Source organism: Sphaeramia orbicularis, chromosome 13, assembly GCF_902148855.1.
Source record: "Sphaeramia orbicularis chromosome 13, fSphaOr1.1, whole genome shotgun sequence".
NCBI classification, from domain to species: Eukaryota; Metazoa; Chordata; class Actinopteri; order Kurtiformes; family Apogonidae; genus Sphaeramia; species Sphaeramia orbicularis.
In genome coordinates this window covers 22,655,830-22,680,492 of record NC_043969.1, presented here as the reverse complement: position 1 = coordinate 22,680,492, position 24,663 = coordinate 22,655,830, and the positions used below count along the sequence as shown (strand labels likewise).

General features: G+C 37.9%; 1 protein-coding gene across 3 annotated transcripts in view; it reads right to left on the bottom strand.

Moving 5' to 3' along the window:
* Positions 1-7,319: 7,319 nt before the first annotated feature.
* Positions 7,320-24,663, bottom strand: part of gria4a (glutamate receptor, ionotropic, AMPA 4a) — a 125,310-nt gene continuing 107,966 nt past the window's right edge. Inside the window, exons 15-18 of one of the 3 annotated variants that reach the window (XM_030151786.1) lie at positions 23,943-24,190; positions 16,071-16,185; positions 13,212-13,349; positions 7,320-8,412 (exon numbers count right to left, since the gene is read on the bottom strand). In XM_030151786.1, the coding sequence (XP_030007646.1) occupies positions 8,248-8,412; positions 13,212-13,349; positions 16,071-16,185; positions 23,943-24,190 (666 nt within the window). In that variant the 3' untranslated portion in view covers positions 7,320-8,247. Of the gene's footprint in view, positions 8,413-13,101; positions 13,350-14,612; positions 14,728-16,070; positions 16,186-23,942; positions 24,191-24,663 lie in introns of all 3 variants that reach the window. The other 2 variants (XM_030151785.1, XM_030151788.1) reach the window with 2 other exon arrangements.

The window sequence follows — 24,663 nt, the reverse complement described above, 5'->3', positions numbered from 1 at the left end:
GGAACAATCACAAAAATAACACTGGGTCTTTATGGGTTAATGTGTGAAAATGATTGTTGCTTTGTTAAATGTATAAAAGCATTTATACATTTTTCATAATGTGTTACTTGGGTAACATTTTCTATGTTTCTAAGTTTGTAAATAAAGCTGGTTCAGAAGAGGAAATGTGGCTTCCACATATTTTGTATTAGTATAAGAAAAAAAATAGCTTTTTGATGCATATATGTAACTCCAGTCCAGTACTAGTTCTAGTATCTAGTGTCGATCAGAGGGTTGCATCAGGAAGGACATTCAGTTTGAAGCTTCTGTCAAATTGACCATGTAAATCATGAATATGATTAAGATGGGGCTCCCAGGCAGGTGGTAAAAAGGAAGACCAAAGGCAAGATTTATGGATGTGGTGAAGGAGGATATGCAGGTAGTTGGTGTGTGAGAAAAATCTGCAGGAGGACAAGGTCAGATGGAAGCAGATGATTTGCTGTGGCAACGCCTAAAGGCAGCAGAAGAATGTACGGTAATAGTCTTATACAGTTATGAAAAAAATTATTAGCCCACCCCTTGTTTTCTTCAATTTCTTGTTCATTTTAATTCCTGGTACAACTAAAGGTACATTTGTTAGGCCAAATAGAATGATAACAACAAAAATAGCTCATAAGAGTTTAATTTCAGAGCTGATATCTATCCATTTTCCATGTTTTCTTGATAATAACCAAAATCACTTCAGTTCTTACATCAATAGCTATGACATTGTACTGCCAAAAACAGTGCTTTTAGGCATTCCATGTTTTCTTTTCTGTCTTTTTTAGTAACATGACACACATAGGAGTTAGTACTTGATTGCATAACCATTGTTTTTGATGACTTCTGATGGTCTAATAATTTTTTCCACAACCGAACAACAGTCTGGATTGAAAGGAGTGAAGGGCTTGGTTATATTTGCAGCTTTTCTCTCCGTTTTTACCTTGTGAATCTTCTCATTTGGGTCCTAAAGTATTAGACTGAGAAAAAGCTTTTGATCTCACCCATTATTTTTGAAGAATAATGATATTAGATATTTTTGTCTCCTTTCTATTGATGCTCCACAGAAAGTCTGTCAGGAGTTCCCAGATCAGTGAAAGCTAATGAGAAGAGGTGAGCGTTAAAAAAAACAAAACACTTTGAGCGCAAAACACTGCATCTACCACAGAGTCAGCTTTTGAGAGCTTCAGTACAGCTGATGTAACTTGGTGACACTCGAGTGTTTTGATATATTCCATATTTATTATATTTGTTTGTGTCAAAACAGCATTGAAGTAGTGGAAGAATTTATTGGACCAGTAAGAGATGACAGTGAAGAAGAGAAATCTGTAAGCAACACCTCATTCCTCTTTTAAGCTCAAAAAAATAGATCCTTTCAGACACACATGCACATCACAGGCAGGGATCTGAAGCAGGTCGACTGAATGAAAAAAAAAGTTTATTTTTCCATTTAGGAGTTATTTTGTTGTCTGTGAGATCAAAGTCTCTATTTCAGCTCTGCCTGGATATGAAACTGGTGCGGAAATCCACCTTATTGTCACACAGCAAAAGGGTCCTTCAGCTCTGCAGCTTGCACTGAATAGTTGAGTTTTGTGGGGATTGTGTGCAGTATTTTTTATATAAAATATACTAGACAAAAATACTGCGCTACAGTCACAGAACAACTCGCAAGAGATAGAAGTTGCAAAATGATCAATGAACCTTTGTGTATTTGAGTTGTCATCTGATGTTGTGTCAGAATCATTACATACCGTTGCATCTTTCTTCTAAGTATAAAAACATAAGCCTTGGTATAAATAAGCTTTTTGCATCACCAGCAGTAACAACAGCAGAAGTGTGAGTTGCCTCTGTGCTCTGAGAGTTTTGGTGCAATTTAATTTCCTATCCGATCAGGAGTGATACCTCAAAGTAAAAAAAACAGAGGGCAGTGGAGCTGGTCATGACAGAAGATGGAAATTTGAGTTTCTCATCCACTGAGTTTGGAGTTTGAGATAGATTCCCCTGAGAAGGAGATGCAAAGAATGATGAAATGAAGTATGGCAGGGTGAGGATAAAAAAAAAAAAAAAAAAGAATAGAACAGAGAGTGAGAACAGTAGAGAAATGAGGAGGTGCATGAGGGGAGGGGGGAATAATGCATAGCTGAGAGTGAAGAGCAGCAGATGAAATGATCCAATAAAAATAAAAGGTGAAAAGGCTGCTTTGACATTGTGGTGATGATGAAAGAGGCACATGGAAGGCATGTGTGTGCATTTGCACATGAGGGTGCAAGGTTAAAAGGGTGGCAGGACCGCCTCAAAATTGTTATTTTGCTTCAGCTTTGGGGAAATGGGAAATACTTGTCAGTAATAACCCAGCGTGGTATGTGTATGAGTGTGTGTGTACGAGTGAGACGGGAAATAATGGGAAATGCTTGTCAGTGATGGCTCTGCCTTTGGAGCGTTTGGTCCCCATGGATTGCAAAAAGGAGCTCAAATGACAAAATCACAGTGGGGGATTTTTAACCCTGTAGCTGCTGGTGTACGACAGGAGTCTGCACGGCTGAACCTAAGAATCACATATGAAAACTAAACTGATCCTAATTCCTGATGGGACAGTGGATGATGTATGATAACGGATGGATAATATTCTATTAGTGTAAAAGGGGGTCACATCCAGTGGTAGTGAGGGGAGTAAATAAACTGGAAAAAAGTTAATTTCAGCAGAAATTTCATTCCAAATGCAATAACAGAACTGAAAAATCATTAAGCAGTGTTTTTCAACCTTGGGATTGGGATCCCACGTGTGGTCACCTGAAATTCAAATGGGTTGCCTGAAATGTCTGGTTTAATAAAAATAAAAACTTACTGATAAAAAATATACGGTGAGTTGTGAGAGAAAATCACAATCCATAAAAGACATGACAAACTGTGAAACTGAAACTGAAGCACTGTGGTTCTGTTTATCTGTCAAATGTTCATTGTGGTCAGTTTCAGATGCTGCAGCTCTTTCATAGTTCATAGTGTGACGGCCCCGCACCTTTCGGGTACTAGGGGCACTGTCAGTTTTCTTTTACAGATGGTGATTTCATGATTGGTAACACCTATGGCAGCCAAGGCCTGACTATTTAAGCAGCTCACCCGGGATGATCATTGGCTCTCTTGCTCTCTCTCTCTACCCTGCTCCTCCTGACTGGCGTTTTTCAGCACTTTGTGTTTTTTTTTGTTATTATTAGTTTACTTAATAAATCTTTGTTATATTTTCACAACCTCTGTCTCCATTTTTGTCACCACCTCAGAGCCGGGTTGTGACAATAGTTTGAGTTATTGTTTGTTCAGTATTAATTGGTAGCCTGGTAAACCCAAGCTGGATTGACTGTACATATCCTGACCAAGGAAAATAAAATTCTCTCTTTGTGCAGTAATCTACACCTGGCTTTTCTGCCTCCGTCCGTAATAATATACATTATATAGACTAAATGTCGTCTAAAATTAACATTCATTTGCAATTGAGATTTGTGATGTTAAAATGGGGTCACGAGCCAAAAAAGGTTGGGAACCACCACATTAAAGAGACTGAAATGCAGGGGTGTCAAACTCATTTTCTTTCAAGGGCCACATTCAGCTCAGTTTGATCTCCAGTGGGCTGGACCAGTAAAATAATGGCATGGTAGCCTATAAATAATGATAACTCCAAATTTTTTTTTATGCAAAAATAACATTAAATTATGGAAAAACATTTACATTTTACAAACTATCCAAACAAAAAAGGATTTGAATAACCTAAGAAAAACTGAAATTTCTGAAGAAAAATAAGAGGAAATAATAAAAAGAAAAATTTGATCAGTATTATGCCTCAGCTTATGATATACTATGTAATATGTATTATGAATACATGTGCATTACAGATCTACCAAGGCACAAAACAGGCAGAATATTGTTAAAATTGCACTTATTTTTCTTTAGACATTTCAGATTGTTCGTATTTGTTCAGGTTATTGACATTTTATTATTAAAGGTTATCAGAATTGAATGTTCTTTGTAATAAATCAAAGAGAAAAAATTGGTGTTGCCATTATTTATAGGAATAATGTCATATTATTTTTTTCACATTAAACCAAGAAGAAAATTTGGAGTCATTACTTCTAGGTTATTGCTATTATTTTTGAGTTTGACACACTTGACTGTTAATATCTTCTGCACTTTGCAAATTCATCTTGCGGGCCAGATTGGACCCTTTGGCAGGCCCGTTTTGGCCCCCGGGCCGCATGTTTGACACCTGTGCTGTAATGAGTTAGTTGGATATGTGTGGTGGTGGGTATATGGTGGTGGAATAAATGTCTTTGCTGCTTTGGGTGTGTATGTGGTATGCAATTACTGTTTTTGGGTTGTATTATGTCATATGTTTTGTGAATTATGTGCTGTATTCTCATGGCTGTTTGGTTTGTGAAAACAATTTTCCTGTGGACAAATCAATCAATCAATCAATCAAAATGTATTTTCATGATCATAATTAGTCTACAATTATGTTCTTAATTACTACTGAGCCAATACATCTATCTCAATCACAAACCAAAGACACACTTCTGTGGCTATCAGTTGTAAATATGGTTTTCAGGGTGCCTAACCTAACACATGATGCTTTAATTATATGTTAAATCCACCTTCAGTGAAATGGGGCATTTGAAAAATACTTAACAAGTCAGTCTGTCACCTGTTTATGCTCTGGTCACACAACTGACGCACACAAAAACTTTTATAAGCATATAAATCAACATATTTTCACACATTGTTCTCCACATCTACCCATCATTTCATGCAAAAAAAAAAAAAAAATATATATATATATATATATATTTTGTTGAAATAAACAATACACAAGAACATAGTAATTCAATATGTTGAGTGAAATCATTTCTAAGATTTGGTTGTAAACAAGTCCCTCAGTTGGGAGTGCACCATATTTTGTGGGAATAGAAGAGCTGGATAAATAATCACACAGAGAGAGGAGGTTTAGCATTGATGTTTTACTAGAAAAACAAACCATATGGAAAGAAAGAAATAAAGCGAGAAAGAAACAGAGTGTTAAAGCCAGAGTGTTGACAGCACAGCAGTGAGCTTTTTGCTGTCTACGCATGAGACAAAGAAATAAACAACAGTAACATGGAAAGTTTCACTGCCTGGTTTGTCTGGTTCACTGATGGCATTAACACAAATGTATCTAATGTAGAAATCCACTATTTCCATTATTTTCCATATGCCTGAATGCTGCACTGCTGCTGCACTTTTTCCCTGGGCTTTTTTAATATCCTGAAACAAAGCTGTATAAAGAAACAATTGGAAATCTTTATTGTTTTAACATCTTAAAATGTAAATATCTGCTGAGCTGTTCATGACTGACACATGATGTTAAGGGATTTTTTTTTTTTTTTTTTTGTGTGAAATGTTAAATGTTAAACACAAAACCTACAGCTCAGAAATACGAGTCCAAAGAAACTCCAATCGTTTAATAACTTCTGGAGTTTTCATTTCGTGTCTCTCTCATTGTTCTGCAACGTGTGGGGATTGTGAAATATTGTTCTTATTTGATGTTGAGCTGCATTTTGTGCAGAGAGGTTTGTGTTACAGTGGGGGTAAAGAGAGGAGCAGGAAAACGTGTGAGAGAGAACACAAACAAAAACATAAGGATGGAGATTTCAGAAGGAGGTTGAAGGAGAACAAAATGTCAGTAGAATTGAAGTGAAGGCCAATGAAGAGTCATAGAGGTGAGCAGAGCAGACAACACAATATCTCATTCAGACAAACAGTATCACATTGTATTCAGACACAATCCCTATACAAGTACCTTCATCATCACTGTGCTAAACTTGTAAATAAAACTGCAGAAATGGAAAACCTATAAAAATATCTCCTTTTAGCAATTGTTCAAAATATTTCTAATTCTAATGCTGGATTTTTTTTTTCCCACTTCTAAGTATTATTCCCAAAACAGGCAACAATTTTCCAAGATTGATTGCTCCGGCTGAGCATGATGGATCCAATCGCATCACACACAAAAAAAAATCCAAAAAAAATCACAAGCCCACTTCAGGTTGCCCTCCGTTTGGATTTCAATCTGTATGACCCATTTGTCAGAAGACAAATAACAAAAAGCACTGAGGCGATATCAAATGCAATACAAATACTACACTCTCAAAATGTCACACAGCAGTTTCCCCACAGTACAGTAATCACAGTGGCCTGTCCTCTATCGAAGCCTGCCAAAAAGTATTCTCATTTTATCAGCTTTAGTGTTAAATACTGGAATCTACATGCTGTTTCAGGGGCCTGGAAAATGAAAAGCAGTGAAAAAAAATGGTGCAACAGACAAGCAACCATGGGCAACAAAACAAAAGAAATCATCCAAACCTCTCATGGTGCTGGAGTGATCACTCTGAGCTGACCCTGTGTATGCAACAATGTGTGTGCATGTGTTTCTACATGTGTGTCCGTGTCAGTGCCAGATGGACATTCAATGTGGAGTAGGACACACAAAGACTGTGGCATATTAATATTCTCAAGTTATCAAAAACAGCCATATAACAGAATGTATGCCATGGCCTCTGACAATCAGTGATCAATGTTTTCTATAGCTCTCTATAGACGTATAGATATATATTTATTTGTATTATATATAATATGTAGATTTATAAAAAAGATTTTATCTTAATTACAAGTAGTGGCATTTTCTTTTTATATTCATTATTGCAATGAATTGTTATCTAAGATGGTTAAAAAAGACAGGTGAGTTCTGTTTTGCTACGCAGGTATTTACAACAGTTTTAAAAAGCAAGCTTTCTGATATGGTACCGTCCTCAGTCCCTGGAAAAGACTGAGAGTCTCAAATGACACCCAAACTGCATCTTGGACTTTTAGACAAAATGAAAAATGTACCTATAGGTCAAAGTACAGAAAATAAAAGTGATTCTCAACCTTTTTGTCCAATCAGCACTTGAACAAACAGTTACCGCTGCACTGTGAGCAAACATGAACATAAAAGTTTGATTTGTCTTCTCTGTTACCAGGTTATTTTGATTAATTATTCAAGAGGACCAGGAGGCTTATTCTGGAGATTTATAACACTACATATTTTTTTGTCAGTTCTTCAATAAATCATTTTGCAATATGTGTTCAGGTTGAGAAGCACTTTGTCAGGTAGCCATTTGAGATCTGCCTGTGTGTCTTATTTCCATTTTTCCTGTTCCATCAGTGAATGCAGACTATACTTCAACTTTGCCACTTGGAAAAAAGTAATCATCGGTTAGCTTTTTAGCATTTCTACTGTCATGATGATGCTGTTGATGAAGGACTTCATAGATTACTACAATTTTTTTTTTCTTTTACAAACCCCTGTGATTTCTATGGCCGAGATCATCCACACATGTATGTGTTCGAGGTTACTTCTGTTCTATATTGGCTGATCATCTCACTGGTTTGGGTGAGAAATCATTCTATATGCGTAGTAAGAAAGCATTTTCATTCAGTTTGAACAGTCCATGGCAAAGGAGTGGGTTTGCACAGTCCAAACGTTCAAGCTTACAGTTTTCTGGTCTTCTAAGGGTGATATACCTGGCACTCAGTCTTTGCAGGCAATTTAAGATGAAGAGGACCATGATGATGATGATGATGATGATGATGAAAACGATGTTTGTTGTAGTAAGGCGTTGTCAAAGGGTTTGCCACACCGGCCAACATCATCCACTGAAGACAGAACAGGAACGGAGTTGTTTGGTTGTCTTTTTGTAACCGTCAGCTGTGATCATCATCTTTATCACAATCATCATCATGATCGGGTTTGTTGTCATATTCACAGCTCATAGTTCATTCAATTTTTGTAAGTCTGTGCTGGCTTTCCTGACAGTTTGTTGGTAGCGTGATGGAGTCCTCCTGGAAATAAAAACGCTGCAGGCAAGTGTGATAGTCATAGTTGTCTGTTGATTTAGTTTTTCCCACTGTTCACTCCATAGTTGTTTTTAATTTGTCTCTTTTTAAAATAAGTCAATGGCAGCAGGAACGTGAGATGATGATGTGCAGTGTGTAAAAATGTGTACTGAGATATGCTAATCTGTGTATTTGTGTTGCTATTTTATTCATCTTTGTGTGTATGTATGTGTTATGTGTTTGTAATTGTGTGTAAGCACATATAGGCATGTGTGTGTCCTCGTCAAAGTCTGTATGTGTGTGTCATTAAGGCACGGCAGGTGTTTTTGGTTTTCAGGGCAGTCCGGAGGAGACCACTGCAAGGCCGGTGTGTCGGAGAGAGGCGTGACCAGCATGCACAGCTTTGGGGCAGTCTGGAGTCAGGACGCGGCCATTCTCCCCCACACTTCCTGTGATGGACAGACGGGCCTTGTTCCGCATGGCTTCAGAAAATGACAGCTATATGAGGAAAAATGGACAGGAGGATATAGAAGGGGTAGGAGATGGCAGAATTTGTATGAAAAAATATTATCTTCCAGAACAGGATGTTAAAAAAAAAAGCAAGAAAAAAAAAAAGTATCAAGACAGGAATTCCTACACCTACACACACACACACACACACACACACACACACACACACACACACACACACATGCACATAAACCCATATACATGCATGTGCCTGTCTACATAGTGTCATGTAAGAACGGTAACAGTTACAAAGGTCTGAAGCGCAATCACACAAGAAAATATGTACTTTTTTTAAAAATCATAATATTGCCAAAAAAACAAAAGTTCGGATGAATCAGATCAAAATAAAGCAAAGGATGCGTGGTAATTTCACTTTTTGAAATGTGAAGATTTACTGTTCTTACCCATTACCTTTGACTAGTTTAGGTTTGAGACATTGGCCACAGTTTTCATGTATCCTCATCCCCAAAAGACAGGGAATATTATTTTTCAGGTAAGCCATGCATCTCATAAAATTATTATGTTGTGGAAAAGAGAGTGAAAATTGTCCATATTTTAGACTTATTACATATAAACTAAAATGTTTTAAGCATTTTTTTTTTATTTCAGTATTGATGATTTTGACTTATACCCCATGGGAATCAAAATCCAGTTTCTCTAAATATTAGAATACTTCAGAAGATCAATGTTATGGTTTGTTTATGTCTGTTTATGTGTAAGGATTGTTGATGGAATTCAGCTTCTAGCTAAATCTGATAGATTCACACAACGTTGTGTGTTTGTACTGAGCGTTCATCAATATGCACTGTACTCATCAAATGAACAAGTAAAATGTAAAATATATAACTGGAATACACAAATATTGAACTTCTCATCTCGATGTTCATTTATGCACTCAATACTTGGTGAGGCTACTTTTGCACAAATTACTGCATCAATTTACTCTCATTCAATACACTTTATATGTAATGAGTCTAAAATAGTTTCACAGTTTGAATTAAATTATGGAAAAAATAAAACACTTTTCAACACTCTTCAAATTTTGTGAGATCCTGCAGGCTTACTTCTTTGTTCTGAAAACTTGACTACATCCATATTTGAAGTTCATTTGTCTCTTTTTCTAAACAAATTGAACTAGAGGGAGACTTGAACTGATCCAAAGCGTAGTGTGAATGCACTCCAAATACACATTAAAATGTCACCAGAAGTAAACCAAACAGTGCAAATACTATAGACAATTTGATAAAGGGCAAAAGCAAATGGACAAGCAGGCAACAGTCAACAAACATATAAAACAGACACAAGGATTTGGGTTGTAGACATCTGCATTTCATAGGTGACCATGCATTTTAGGGTTTAAATATTTGGAAAATTCAGGTGAGGATTTGAAAGGACAGGATTTGGAAAGTGAGGATTTGGAAGAACGAAAGGAAAACTGGTAGGAGTGATTTTTCTTTCACAGGTTTGAATTTATAGAGAGGGAGTGACTGACTATACTGCTCAGAGTAGGGTGACACTTCACATGGAAAGGCTACTCTATGATGTTTCAGTAAAAGAATGAGCTGCTGCTGTCATTTCTAAACCTCAAATCTGACGGCAAGGAGGCTTCATTCATTTACTAGACTGGAAATGTAACTGTATCTAATAGAAAAATAAACCTGTTTGGCTTATTATGCCTGATAGAGAAGTCATTTTTATCCCTAATTTTCTAAAAATGTCAATTTGATGCTTTGGCGTGCTGTTTATGGTGATGTTTGGGTATAATCATTGACAACATAATGCCTGAGAATAAGCTTTTTAATCTACATTTTGTGTATTATTGAAAATGCTACACATATAAATACTTGTTCCCCTTATTTTTCCTATTATTTACAGCCCCGTAAAAAAAGAAAACATGAAAAAGTCTCTTTATGATTGGATTTGGTAAGATTTGGAATAGATCATTACGTCTTAAGTTTTCTGAATAATTACATTAAGTCAAACACTCGAGTCCAGAGGGATTTATAACAGACAAGCACAGTCACTGAGGTAGATCTGTTAATATTACTGTAATTACAAGTAAACGCCACAATAATCTACTCTCAAAATGATTGGTTTTCTGTAAACATCGCACCTGACATAAAATTGTCATCGTTGCCTTCTGATAATAATTTCCTCCTGCATTCTTGATGATGCTGCCAATTATCTCAACCTGATGAACAAACCTAGTGTGATGGCTCTGAAAGGTCTGCCAAGCTGCTCACTAAAATCAAGTTTTATGTTTGCTTCCACTTAAGATAATTAGACTTTAAATCAATAAACCTTAATCATATTTTTTACAATAACATCACTAAGTAGCTGTTCTTTATGAAGTGTTTGCTTCATCATTTATTCCTCATCATCAGCGTTAATAGTTGGGCTGTTTTGATTTCATCAGGGCTGAAATACGTCGCAGATTCTGTTTGGATTGTCAGCAGCAGGGGTGCACGACTCCAGTTAGCAGTACACAGTAAAAAACATGGATGGATTAGAAGCAGTGAGCTGTCACTGCTGGGAAAAAAGTCTGAGTCATGAAGTGATCATCTTTGTGCTGTTGTTGAAACTTATTGAATATCTTTGGCTCATCTACATCTAAAGTATTAACACCCACAAGATGTAGACATACTGTTTGACTGCATATCAATGAATTTTCACATAATGTTAGGTTTCACGTTGCTCAAGCTGCCCAAAGCGCCTCGGACTCATCGTAAATTGGTTTGAATTGGCTCAGCCTGAACTGACCTCAGCAGGCATAGAATACGCTGAGTATTTTCTGCTTTAATGCCCACCTCACAAATTACTATGATCATTTTTTCTGGCACTGCAGTGGTGCTAGAAAAGTTACTGAAAGTGTAGTTATGAAAGTTGTAGTGAAAGACTACGACATATCCACTCAAACGAGCCCGATCTAATAGCATTTCTATTACGTTATGGCAGGAAAAAACTTAAAGTTGGACTCAGATCAATTAAAAGTGGTGTCCACAAGCTAGCTAATTAAATTATAGCTGGGAGCATTTAAAGATTTTAATGAGGAATTCTACATGACTACTCACAGGGTAATTAAGTACCAGTATAGACGATCGCTGCAAACTAAAAATAGTTTGCCCAAGAAAATAATGATACTAGAGGAAAATCTCAACACATGAGTTTCGGGTAAATGTTATTAGTAATAAAGATATGTAAGGAAGTCACTTTTACTATTTTTACATTTAGTCACATGACATTTGGGACAACCATGTTGGCTCAGACAGACATGTCAATAACTATAGAATGTATTCACATGGAGTTTGTACATAAATAAATACTGCTTTGGTGATTAAATATCTTTTCTAACCAGCACTATCAAGTAGCTGTCATGTTTATGCTCAGGGGCATTTCTACGCGCATTTCTTTGATTTTTCACTAAATACTTTTAAATTAATTCTTATTAACATCAAATATGTGTTGCTTAGGAGCAGATTTTAGTATAAAAACTGGCTAAACTGGTCAAAACATGGAATTCACAGAGCTGTGTATATACACATATCATCTATAAACATCTAGTCCCAAAGAGCTGCTGTTGCCGCTTAAGTCTAATTATTTGATAAAAACATAAATAAAAATGAAAAAAATTGTTTGTATCTATGAGTAGAAAATGTACTTAATCCTTGAAGATCCAAACAACCACTGATGACCAAAAGCATCCATTGATGTAAAATGTTTAATAACTTTTCAACCACTAATCCTATCAATACATTTAAACGCATCAGGTAAAATGCATTGTCATCAGATATGACTCATTCAGAGTTTCCATAGTGAATGTGGAAACACTGTAACTTTGATTCACCAGTAAAACCCATGTTTTACAAATGACAGTGGTTGTAGACACCTTTTTCATGGTAAGTTGGTTGTATATTTTGCAGAAAAATGTACTTTTTCTTCAGTTTTCTCTGTGCTGATAATGTGTTGCTAACAACCTGTGTAAATTCACAGGTTGAGCTTTTATGAAAACCTATAAAGTCAGTGAATTGAAAATAGAAAAATACCTGATTTTCACTGAAAAATGCAAAACATAGAGGGTATATTATAATAAATGGTGATAAATCACTTGAGAAAGGTCAAATATAGAAAAAAATACATTTCAAAGTTGCCACAAAAGCAGTTCTAGGTCTTTCAGGGTTAAGTAATTGAAGCAGTTGATCACTATGCTCTGATGTTGGAGTTGTGCATCCCTGCTCCGTTTTGACTCTAACAGAAGTACAATGCAGGTGCCTAGTCAAGTCATCAGCCAAGAGCATCACCATCACTGTCATCATCATCACCATCAACATCATCATCACCATCATCATCATCATTTGCAGCCAAAGACGATGGAACCAAATTTGAAGACACACAAATCAAACCCCAGTCTGTCCTGGGGTGAGCTTCTAAAGAATGAGACATAAAACCATAGGAAAACACAAGCCAAATTTAAAGTCTGTTAAATAAGCTTTTAAATAAAAAGCTACATTGGTTCCACAATGCTTGACCACATCCTCATCACCACATTAAGAACAACACGGTTGCAGGGGGCTGCTGCGACAGCCGCTACAGCGACAATACAATAATCTACAGCACCACCACCATGATCAAGATCAACACCACCATTACCCCACCTATATGGCAGCCTCTAAATCCTACCCCTATATCTTGACCCCCTCGGAGCCGTACACGTTGTACCCCTCCCTATAAGTGGCTAGATTCTGGGTGCTGGGGGAGGGGCTGGGGCAGTGGGGGGGGCTAAGGTCCACCTTCATGCGCTTGGCTTCGGCCCGTGACTTGTAGCAGAACTCGACCAGGGCCACCAGCATGGCCAGGCCCAGGCCGCCAACCAGGATGTAGAAGACCCCAGCCACGTTGGACAGGCTCAGAGCCTGGGACGACTTGTCCTGGAGAGCAAGAGGAGGACGGGTTTGGGGAGGTGTGGGTTTAAGGCGAAAAGGTGGAGGGGGGTGACGAGGTTAAAAGAAGGGAGTGAAGACATGGTGGTGGGAACAAAACAAGGAAATAACATGAGATATAAAATAAAAACGGACATGAAACAAAAGAATGTGGAATAAAAGGTAGTGGAATTGAGGAGGGTAGGGTAAGACAGTGGTGTGAGGAAAAGTTGAGAGAAGAATGATGAAATATGGAAGTGAAGAAGGACAAGACATGTTGGAGAGTATAAGGTAAGAAAAGAAGAGGAAAGGAAAGAGGTGGGAAAAAGCAGAAAGAGAGAAAAGCATAAAAAGGGTTAGAAGGAGAAAGAGAGACAGTAAACACATTCAAAGACAGTATTAGTCATGTACTTTTACTTTGTTAATATGTTACTGAAATTGTAATAAATTTAAATCAGGGAAAAATCTTACTACTTTATACTGCTAAAAGTACAGTTAATACTACTGTCACCACAACACTTATTACAGACTACACAGGCTTAAATGAAGTTAATACATTTCTACTTCAATGTAGCAGCTTGACTCGACCTTTATGTAAAATAAAAATCTTTCCAGTTCGACCTTTTTAAATTAAATACACGTTTATATCTGAGCGATGATATTTTACACAATTAGTGCCTGATTTTAAACACAACATTACATTTTCTGTTTAAGAATGTCAACATAAATCAAATGGAGGTACAAGGAATAAATTAACGGTAGCATTGAAATGTTACAAGTGACTTCAAACACTGTGAGTGAAATCAATACGAAGCTATTTCTTGAGTGCTAGAAGTTGTTAGCAAGTAAAATATATAAATGAAATAGTGGCATTCTCATCTGATGGATGAGTTTGAGGTTTTGGGAATGGGCTAGTACATGAGATCAAAACAAAAGCATGAAAGTGACAATTGGCTGATGATCATTAAAATTTACATCACATTTCCAGTGTGCAGTGTTGTGAAGATGGGACTGCCACAGATTGCTACAGAAACTGGAGATATTGAGTTTAATCTGATGTGTATTTATGATGTAGTTCAGCATCAAAATAGAAATGTAGTTGGAAATAAACACATATATTTACTTCATGGTCAAATGGGGGAACACATTTAAGATATGTGTCAGGGGGAAGTTTTAAAATGATATTGCTAAACAGTAGTTGCAGTAATCTGGAGCGTATTCAGGATGAGTTTCAGGCTAGCGTTCTGTGGGCCGCAGCAGCGTGAGACTGACCTTACTTCCAGAGTCCTTGGGTCCACACTCTCCCTTGTCATACCACCATTTGTTTTTCAGTTTGTCTAAGACGCCTGCTTCGCTCAGTTTCAAAACTGCAAGGTTTACTGGGGTTCTTCGCGTGTAAAAATAACATAAATAACATCATAGGTCATGTTATTTTATGTTATTAGGGTATTTCACATTTGCATTGCACAGCTCAGTCACAAAGAAAGGTACTTTTGTATAAATCAAGTGACCTAGCATGGGTCCCACTGAGTACATGTGTGTATGCTCGTTCAGGAGGGGCTGGGGGGAACGAGGAGCTAAGGCGAGCTACAGACATATGAGTGGGACCCACCTTTGTCACTTCAGGTAACACACCCATACTGCCCCAGCTGCCCTGGACTGGACTAGAGGGAAGTACTGTTAAGACAGAACTATTGGCATTAGACAAGCACTGTGTTAAAACTGGGAGAGACAAAAAGATCATCAAAAGATCTGAATGTTATTGTCTTCTCTATTTCTGCCCTGTTTAAGAGGCAACAAAATCTAACCTTGCTAAAATATGCAGTGGAAATAAAAAGGATTCAGAAAAAAAAAAAAAAAATTCTGGTGTTAAAATCCTACAAAAATGAACAGGAGACGGAAACTGTATCCTGTAATTGCATTCTGCTTCTATCAATTATTCATCCTCCTCTTTGCCTCCAGTCAACCTGAGCCTAAAAGAATCACACAGCTACAGTTTCACTTGGCTCTCACTTTTAACCATTAGACGTTTTAAAACCACTTTCATTTGACACGCTTTGACCAACAGGTAACTGGCTCCTCTTTACTCTCTCTCCCCACAGCTGCCACTAGGGGGCGAATATTCCTGCCTTAACAGTAATCACTCTCCTCATTTATCTACCCATCTACACACCCACTTCTCTCACACTCAGTTCCTCCATAGAGGCTCGACTGTATCGATGCCGAATACACTCGGAAATGATTATTATGATGAGGTGTTGCACTTGCATGTAAAAGTGGACAACTTTTCCTGCATGATTATGAAAATGAACTGTTTTTTCTCATGATAAAAAATAAACTTAGATCATTACATGCATAGGAGGTGTTTTGGGTTTCAGAAAGGTACAGCCAATGCAATTCTATAGAAAATGCCCACATAAGTTTTTTTTTTTTTTCCGTTGCTATTAATTCTCAGTAGCTCAAGTACTGTATCTTTGTCACTGGGTCTGAACCTTTTATATTAAAAGGCACACACCACTGACAAAAGATACAACATTGAGCCAGTTTTTCTGCTGCATGGGGTCTCAGGAGCTTTGGGGTGTCGCTTTTGCCCTCCCTGTATACTGGTTGACTTTGTGCCAGGGCAGATGCATGCATTACTCTCCCGGGACAGGGGTAGTCGCGGGCCGCCCAGCCGGTGACCAGCCCCTGTCCCCCTAGTGGTGGGGTGGGCAGACAGAGAGGGCTAACCTTGGAATCCCCTCCCCCGCTGCCACATTCTCCTTTGTCATACCACCACTTGTTTTTCAATTTGTCCAACAGGCCCTGCTCGTTGAGCTTTAGCACGGCCAGGTTGACCGCGTTTCTTTAAGTAAAAAAGGAGGGACAGATAAGATAGTTTGGTCAGAGCAGAGGATGGGGGGGGGACAGACAGACAAGATGGACGTGGACCACAGCCAGGAGGAGAGAGGGAGGGGAAATGAAAGAGGGAGCGGAGGGAGGGGATATCAGATGAGTAGAGGGTACAAAGGTGAGTTAGTGAGGAGGGGAACACCCCAGGCAACACTTTCTCTGACTACGTTTCTGAGGTGTTTCTTTATCTTCTTTCACTTGTTTGGTCTCCTCTGTGCCACTCTGTACACCCAGTTGTACGAACACAGGATGCTCCCCAGTATGTGTCATTTTGCTGGTATAAAGTGTGTTAACCAGGTCCCTGCAGCCTGCTGATGGTGCTCTCGTCCCCTCCTGCTGTTCTCCTGTTTGTCAGTGGGTGTATGTGTGTTTGGGATTGTGTTTTTCCAGTTTCCTGCAGCCTTCTTGCTCACACCCCTGAAGGGATTGACCTCCAAACAAAATCCAGGGACACGGGGCTAAATATCAGGCATTCACGCTGCTTGTGCATATGCATAAGCTCTTTATAACCGGCATGTTTTTCTAAAAGAGCGACTGCAGTGCGATCCAGTTTTTATATTAATCTGCCGATCTGGCTTCACGTCCTATCGGGTTCTAACACATTTACCAAAATATGTACCCTTATGTCACAGCTGTTCCTTTTTAAAGTATACCAGTTTTCTGGCAGCCTCTCTTTAGTTTAATATATCAGCAACTCCAGAAAACTTTGAATTCTGTAAATAAACACAGTTAAAAAGGATTTAAGTCTGATCCTCTAGATCGTATTTTACTTTTACAGTTTGATTTCTAGTGAAAGTAATCCAGTCTAGAAGTTAAGAGGAATGTGTTTATCACTTTTGGACACAATATTAAATATCATTCATTCATTTTCCAAATCACTTAATCCTCAAGAGCACAGGTGTCAAATATGCGGCCCGGGGGCCAAATCCGGTCCGCCAAAGGGTCCAGTCTGGCCCGTGGGATGAATTTGTGAAACACAAAAATTACACTGAAGATATTAACAATCAATGGTGTCAAAATCATTTTAATTCAGGCTCCACATAAAGACAAATATGATCTCAAGTAGGTCAATCCAGTAAAATACTATCGCAGTAACCTATAAATAATGACCACCACAAATTTTCTCATTGTTTTAGTGTAAAAAAAGTAAAATTACATGAAAATGTTTACATCGACAAACTTTCCTTTTTCAAAAAAATGTGAATAACCTGAATAAATATGAACAATCTGAAATGTCTTAAAAATTTAAGTGCAATTTTACCAATATTCTGCCTTTTAGTAAATATTTTGTGTATTTGTAATTGTAAAGTAAGTTGTAATGCACATGTATAAATGATAAACTGAGGCAGAATATTGTTAAAATTGCATCTGTTTTTCTTAAGACATTTCAAGTTGTCCATGTTATTCAGATTTGTGAGGAAACTTTATAGACATAAAGACTGACATAATTTAATTTTACTTTTGTCACTGTTATTATTTTACTGGTCCGGCCCACTTGAGATCTTATTGGGGTGAATATGGCCCCTGAACTAAAATGAGTTTGACACCCCTGCTCTAGAGGGTCGCAGGGGTGCTGCAGAATATCCCAGCTACCAACGGGTGAAGACGAGGTACACCCTACCTACTCACATATTACCAGTTCATCACAGTGCTGACATATACAGATGGAAAAACATTCACTGTCACTCTCCTACTGCCCATTTTGACTGACCAATGAACCTAACCTAATTGCATGTCTTTAGGCGGTGGGAGGAAGTTGGAGTCTCCATAGAGAACATGCAGGACCTTTATGCTGTGAGGTAACAGTATTAACCCTCAGAGACCTTGAACAATTTTTGTGTTTCATTTTTCTAACCTATAGTATCAGTCAGTATCAGGTCCCAAACATAATCTGATTTGGAACCTTAGTCTGGTTCATTTAAGGCAGTATTTTCACCCCGCCCACCGAAGGGGAGGCAATGGGTGTTAGGGCTGAAAGATATGTCGTTATCGTATCTATATGTAGATATGAACATTCAAGATATTAATATCAAAAAAGCAACGATATAAACGATATAGATTTCCCCCGCGCTTGCCCTGCATGTACAGCTCTGGAAGTCACAACAAATTTCATTTTTATGACTGCCCTTGAATGCACCGCTAAGGCCAACCAACCACAAACCTTATGTTGATGACTGGCAGTGAGTTCTTATAAATAAAACTGCACTTTTCACATTCTTTTGTATGTTTTGTATTGTATGTTCTGAAAAATGCTTGGTTTTCACCGAACCCGTAGTCATATCGTATCAATATTGAGAAATCTGGCATGAATATCAAGATATGAAAATTGGTCCATATCGTTCAGCCCTAATGGGTGTTGTTTTTGATTCAGTTTGTTTGTTTCTTTGTTTGTTTGTTAACACTCTAGCAGCAAAACTATTGGTTGAATTCATACCAAACTGGGTTTATAGATTGCCAGTGACCCAGGATAGATGTCATTACATTTTGGGAAAAGTAGGTCAAAGTTCAGATTTTTTAAGAACTTTTTAAATCTTTTTTTTTCCTCCCATTTACTTACAATGAGCGACATTTGAAATATCTATAAAACATAAATTTTGTTTCAATTTACTTCAAACTTGGCACGTATATAGGAGCAATTGATATGCTGACATCAGCACACGCATAGACATGATGACATCAGCTGGATCGATGCCAAAATAAGATACAATATATGTGTGTGTGTGTGTGTGGGGGGGGTGTCTGGCCCCACTTGTTCTGTTTCATTTTTCTAACCTATAGTATCAGTCAGTATCAGGTCTCAAACATAATCTGACTCAGAACCTTAGTCTGGTTTATTTAAGTCAGCATTTTTACATTTTGCATTTTGCCTGAGGATGGAAAAAAAACTTCTACAAAAATGAGGTGTTCAATATGAACACAAACAAGACCTTTAGGTATTAAGGATTCTTGTACGTATTTATTTATTTATTTATTTATTTATTTAGATAGATAGATAGATAGATAGATAGATAGATAGATAGATAGATAGATAGATAGATAGATAGATAGATAGATAGATAGATAGATAGATAGATAGATAGATAGATAGATAGATAGATAGATAGATAGATAGATAGATAGATAGATATTTTAAACCTCCAAATGAATTTTTGTGTGCATCAGCATACCTGAACTACTTCAGTTTACTGGTTTAAATCAAGAAATTATGGCCGGTCAATGCTGCAGAATATTTGGACTTAAACACATTCACTCCAGAGACATATAAGGCACCACTTAGAAGCTGAGTGCTGGACTCATGTGTCAAACATTGTTAAACACTTCAAAAAATTAGCCATTTTAGCCACAGGTGTTGGTTTTGGTCTTTGAGGATTAACCACAGCACCACCATGATCCCAGGAAGAGTAGCAACCACTTATGGTAGAAGCTAATAGGGATCTGTATAAACAATAAAGAATAAATGAGGAATCATCTAAAATATAAGCAAATATTAGAAAACTATGTCATTTGGTATTGACTGGTAATATGAGTTTGGAACACGGAATTATAGCAGTGTTACAACAACTTGCACTTGTTCTAACACTTTTAATGTCACCAGTTATGTCAGATTTTCTCTGGACTCTCGCCATATGCTGCCTGTGTTTCCTGTTTACTGTTGTGCTGTGCAGCTGAATGGTTTTGTGCATTTATTCCCTGCATGCCACTCCCTTTTCACAGCTACCTGTAAGAAACCATTCCTTTCTTCTGAGCCCACCCTCTGTTAAATTCTCTCTTGTTTGTGAGATGCTGTAATCAGCTGGACTAATCTCCACCAAAAAGGTCACTACAGTCACTGCCAGCCTGTTTGCTAATGTGCTCCTTTGTGTGTACACCTGCCTTTTTCAAAGTCTTATCTCTAACTGAAGTGTGATGGTGGACTGCACAGAAGATAGATTGGGTTTGTTAGGTTTAATCCAGGCAGGGCAGTGACACATCCCCTCTTCATCCGCAAGAAAAGCGATAAAGTACATCACTAATGACAAATGAAAAAGGTCAACTTCTATGTGATATGTGGTTTTAAGATAATATATCATCTCTGCTGCATATTATTGGCAGCCAGACAGAAGATCACATGTATGAAAAGCATGATTTATATGTGGGTGATCCTATGAAACTGGGATCAGCTTTTTAGACCCAATAATAAAAGAGAAATTTAGACATATTTCCTCCCAGGATGTACCTAATGATGACCTCAGATAAATGCTAAAAAATTATACTCTTGCTCTGAGCCATCCCAAAATTAAAGAATTTTTAATAAAATATTGGGGCCAAAAATAGGACCAAAACTGGGACAGGAAATGCTGCCTAGGTGTCAGTACATTTGATCTTAAAAACATGGTTTGAAATGGTCTTATATACCACTATAAATAAAGAAACTGTTAAATTTGAGGATCCTGGTGATTTTTCTAATCCAGACATGTGGGTTTTTCATGAATTGGCACTCTTATTCCAGGTTTTGTGTGTAGCCCATCATGTCAACTTGCGGAACCTGCCCATTTAAACACAAATAAATTGCGAGTGATTTTGCAACAGCGGCCATTTTTGTGAAACACTCTGCCTTGCATAATTAGTTCAATTCCCAAAATGTCCCCGAGAGAATAAAAAGATATTCGAAAAAACAGTAGTGTGTAATTTTCGTGTCCTTTTTACTGTGTTACATGCAGATTTTTACATTTTTATCTGAAAAATAGTTTCTCTTTTATCTCAGTTTAATATTTATTTTTAAAAATAGACCCAAAGTGCTTCCAAACTTGCTTCATAACATTAGTCTACATTTGGTTTGAATTTTTAGCCCCTCTGTCCTGTTTTTAGGGACCAGTTTCATAGAAGCACCCATGTGTTATTGCTATTCTCATTGTATCTGAAGACAAACACGGATCTAAAGATAATTACAAGATTCAGAGAGAGACAGTGTTCTCTGGGGTGATCTAATCTACAAGCCATGGCAAACCTCATCAACTAAAGAGGAATGTATGAAAACAGTTTACACATGAGTCATGAACATTTCAGTCACATATCAATAATTAAATCCAAAGTAGCTAAACTTCAGCAATCCAACAATCCTATCATTCATTTTAATCATCACAGTATTCATTCTCCTCATAAACATCATCAAGTCAAATTGCGGTGATTAGTGCGCAGAGAGAAGAGGCAGGCTCACCTGACGTGCACACTCTCAGCCACATGTGTGCACCTGGTAGATCGGCTTTTCCGCTGACTGAGAGAAGCCAGAGACAGCCGTGGATAGTCCCAAGAATGTGTTTTGGAGGGGAGTTTAAAGGAGAACCTATCCACCCGCTGTCTGTCACTTTTCTCTCATAAACGGAACAACCATAGTCTGGAGAATAACTCAAACTATAGTGACTGATTCTTAGGGTTGGGGGTGGGGTTGGGGGGTGGGGGGCTTGTTTGCACCATACACAGGGGAAAGTTATAGGACAGGATGTGAGGATGTGAGTGCTGTTTCTGTTTGGCTGTTCATAAGGCAAATTTGCAATGCTGACAGAGAAAGATGGGGGGAGAGCGGAGAAAGCAAGACCTGGGTTTGCTGAATTTAGTCAATTATTTTTCCTCAGCAGGCACTTGTCACATCATGAAGACAAAGTCCCTATATCGCTACCGCAGTTACCTGAAAAATTAATTATTTGCATTGCTGGCATACCTCAGTGAAACCTATTGGGACTGTTAGGCGCAAGTTAACAAGCCAAATAAACAAGTGTCTACTGGGGGAAAAATTTCAGAAAAAAAAGACCAACTCTAAGACGGATAGTCAGCTACTTTCTCTTTCTTTTCCTCCATCTTATGCTCTCTTTGTTTTGCATTCACAGACTGACATTTATTGCACAAGCTACAGAAGACTTACGATGCTTTGTTTTTACCGTGTTCAATTATTTCAACATTTGAAATGTGAAAGAGTATTTTTTTAACACGTATGGCTTGTGTTGGAATCCTGTTAAATGTTTGATTTGTAGTCCCCCCATTGGACAGGCCCCTCTACTTCCCATTTCTCATGTTTTGTCTCCTGTGAGTCTATAAATTCCCCCTTGTGGCTGTGGATGAAGTGGCACCAGTTTGAGGTACTGCCCCTCCTCGCAGTCAAGTTCAGCAAACAAACCTAGCCTCAACATCATAATTATCATCATCATCAACACTACCATATCTTCTAGGATGGAGAACAAAGACACAAGACAACAGACAAATGGACAGAGTTACCTGTAAGGTGAACCTGTTGAGAAATATTAAGTGAGTGACTGAAAGTGCAACAGGTGAGACAGGAGTGATTCAAGCAAACAGGGGTTGGGGTGGGGTGGGGGTTCATCCCAATTTCCCTTAATTTCATCCGCATTCATACCTCACTCGTGCCTTTGCATATCAAGTCCCTCCCACCCAAGAAGTGAGAAAAGATGCAAGGAAAAGACGTGACAGGAGAGGAAATGGAGAAATATGTTTTTATAGAACTGTGATATTCTTCTCTTTGATCCGTCATCAAAAGCGACATCTGTTTCTGATGACGACACAGCTGGATCAGCTATCAGTCGGCTTTAACTGCTCTTCAGAGGTGTCTGAAGTCTGGATTTGTGCACATTAACACTGCCCAATAAATTATTAAGAGCCCTCAGTTATTTGCGTCAGCACATCAGCGCGTGGTTTTCTCTGTATGTGAGGATACAAGTCTGTATTAATGCTGTGTACAGATCCGACTGCAAATACACACGGCAAGTATCTACAGTATGTGTGACAAACAGTAATTAGCTGCATCTACATTTAGGCTGTGGATGTAAATAGGTGTATTTAGTCGCTAGTGTTTTATCTTTTTATAAATCATATTAATTCAGACTATTTCAGAGATGAATCAGACAGACCTGTTATCATCTGTTATATGTCTGACCACTTCTAGATTAAACTTAATGTTCTGTAATATGAGTTAAGATCACTTTGATGAGCTGTAACGTCCAATCACTGCTAGATTTCCAAAGGCGTGTCAGTCTGGTAAAAGGTTTCTGCATGAGATGGTCTCGTCCTTCATGATCTTGGACTGGAACGCAATGAACAAGGAGCAACGAACGATCAAATAAGGGAATTGGGATGGACCCGAGGATTAATGACAGTGAGTGACAAAGGACAAAGCAATGGGACTAACAGGCCCTGAGATAACAGAGAAATGGCAAAAGAGAGTAAGGAAAGGTACAGAGACTGAGAAAAGCAGGGAAGCAAAGAGGAAGAAAGAGAAAGAAATCAAGGAAATAAAAAGGTTTGATGAAAAACATACACATTCAACATATTTGTCCATGTCACTGCTGCTAGGTGAAAATCTGCACATATATTTCGAATCAGAATCAGAATCAGAATCAGAATACTTCATTACTCCCAAGGGAAATTAATCATATATTCATCTAAATTTGTGCTTTTAAGGTTTAAATAATTGTACTAGTGATCTTCATTTTTATGAAAACTTGTACTATCTAAACCCTAAAAGGAGTACTCATTAACTTTAAACTCTTTGATAACAGCAGGAAGCATTTGATCAACTTCACTCCTAAACTTTTCACATGACAGCAGTGACTGGTTCGTTTAGTTCTTGCAGAAAAGGCACAGCAGGGTAGGTGGAATATCGCAGCAATAGTACAGTAACAGCTTTGTTACTGTCTCCTATTGTTACACTATTCCACCCACCTTAACTGTGAGCCTTTGGGAGTTGCGATTCCATATCCTTTGGAGTCCAGGTTCCCCCCGACTTTCATGGTGTCGCAGGGCTTGCGCTGCTCCGTGTATTCGTTCATGGTCGACTCCAGGAGGAAGGCGTACTTCCCTTTGGACTTGCGGACTCTTGCCACACCTTCTGCTGTGGTTTTGGTGAAGACAGTTGGCTCTGCAGACTTCATGTACGACCACATCTTCTCATATACGGCTATTTTTGACCTCTAGGGTAGAGAGAGTAAACATTATTTAGAAATGAATGGGCTGCTATTGCACAAATTTACATGTTCATATTTCTTTGCAGACACTTCTGTGCTTTTCTAATCTATTGAGACATATGGTTTTGTTGTTTAAGTAATTCTTCAAAGGGCTAAGGCTGGATATATTCCATAAATTATGGATTTTTAAGGGTAAAAAGGAGAGAGTAGTTAGATAGACTTTATTTCAAATATAGGTAGGCAAAAAAAAATATGCCAGATTTAAAAGAGCACCCCAATATATGGAAATAAATAAACCAAAAAGAAAACGAATATCACACAAATGTATAACAATTTCATTGTGGCTCTTCAACAATACTTTATGTCTGAAAAGGAGTAGGAAGAAGCTGAGCTTAATATTGTCCTAACCCAATTTTACACGACTTGGTTAATCAGCTAATGCAGGGGTTCCCAAAGTGGGGTACATGTACCCTCAGGGG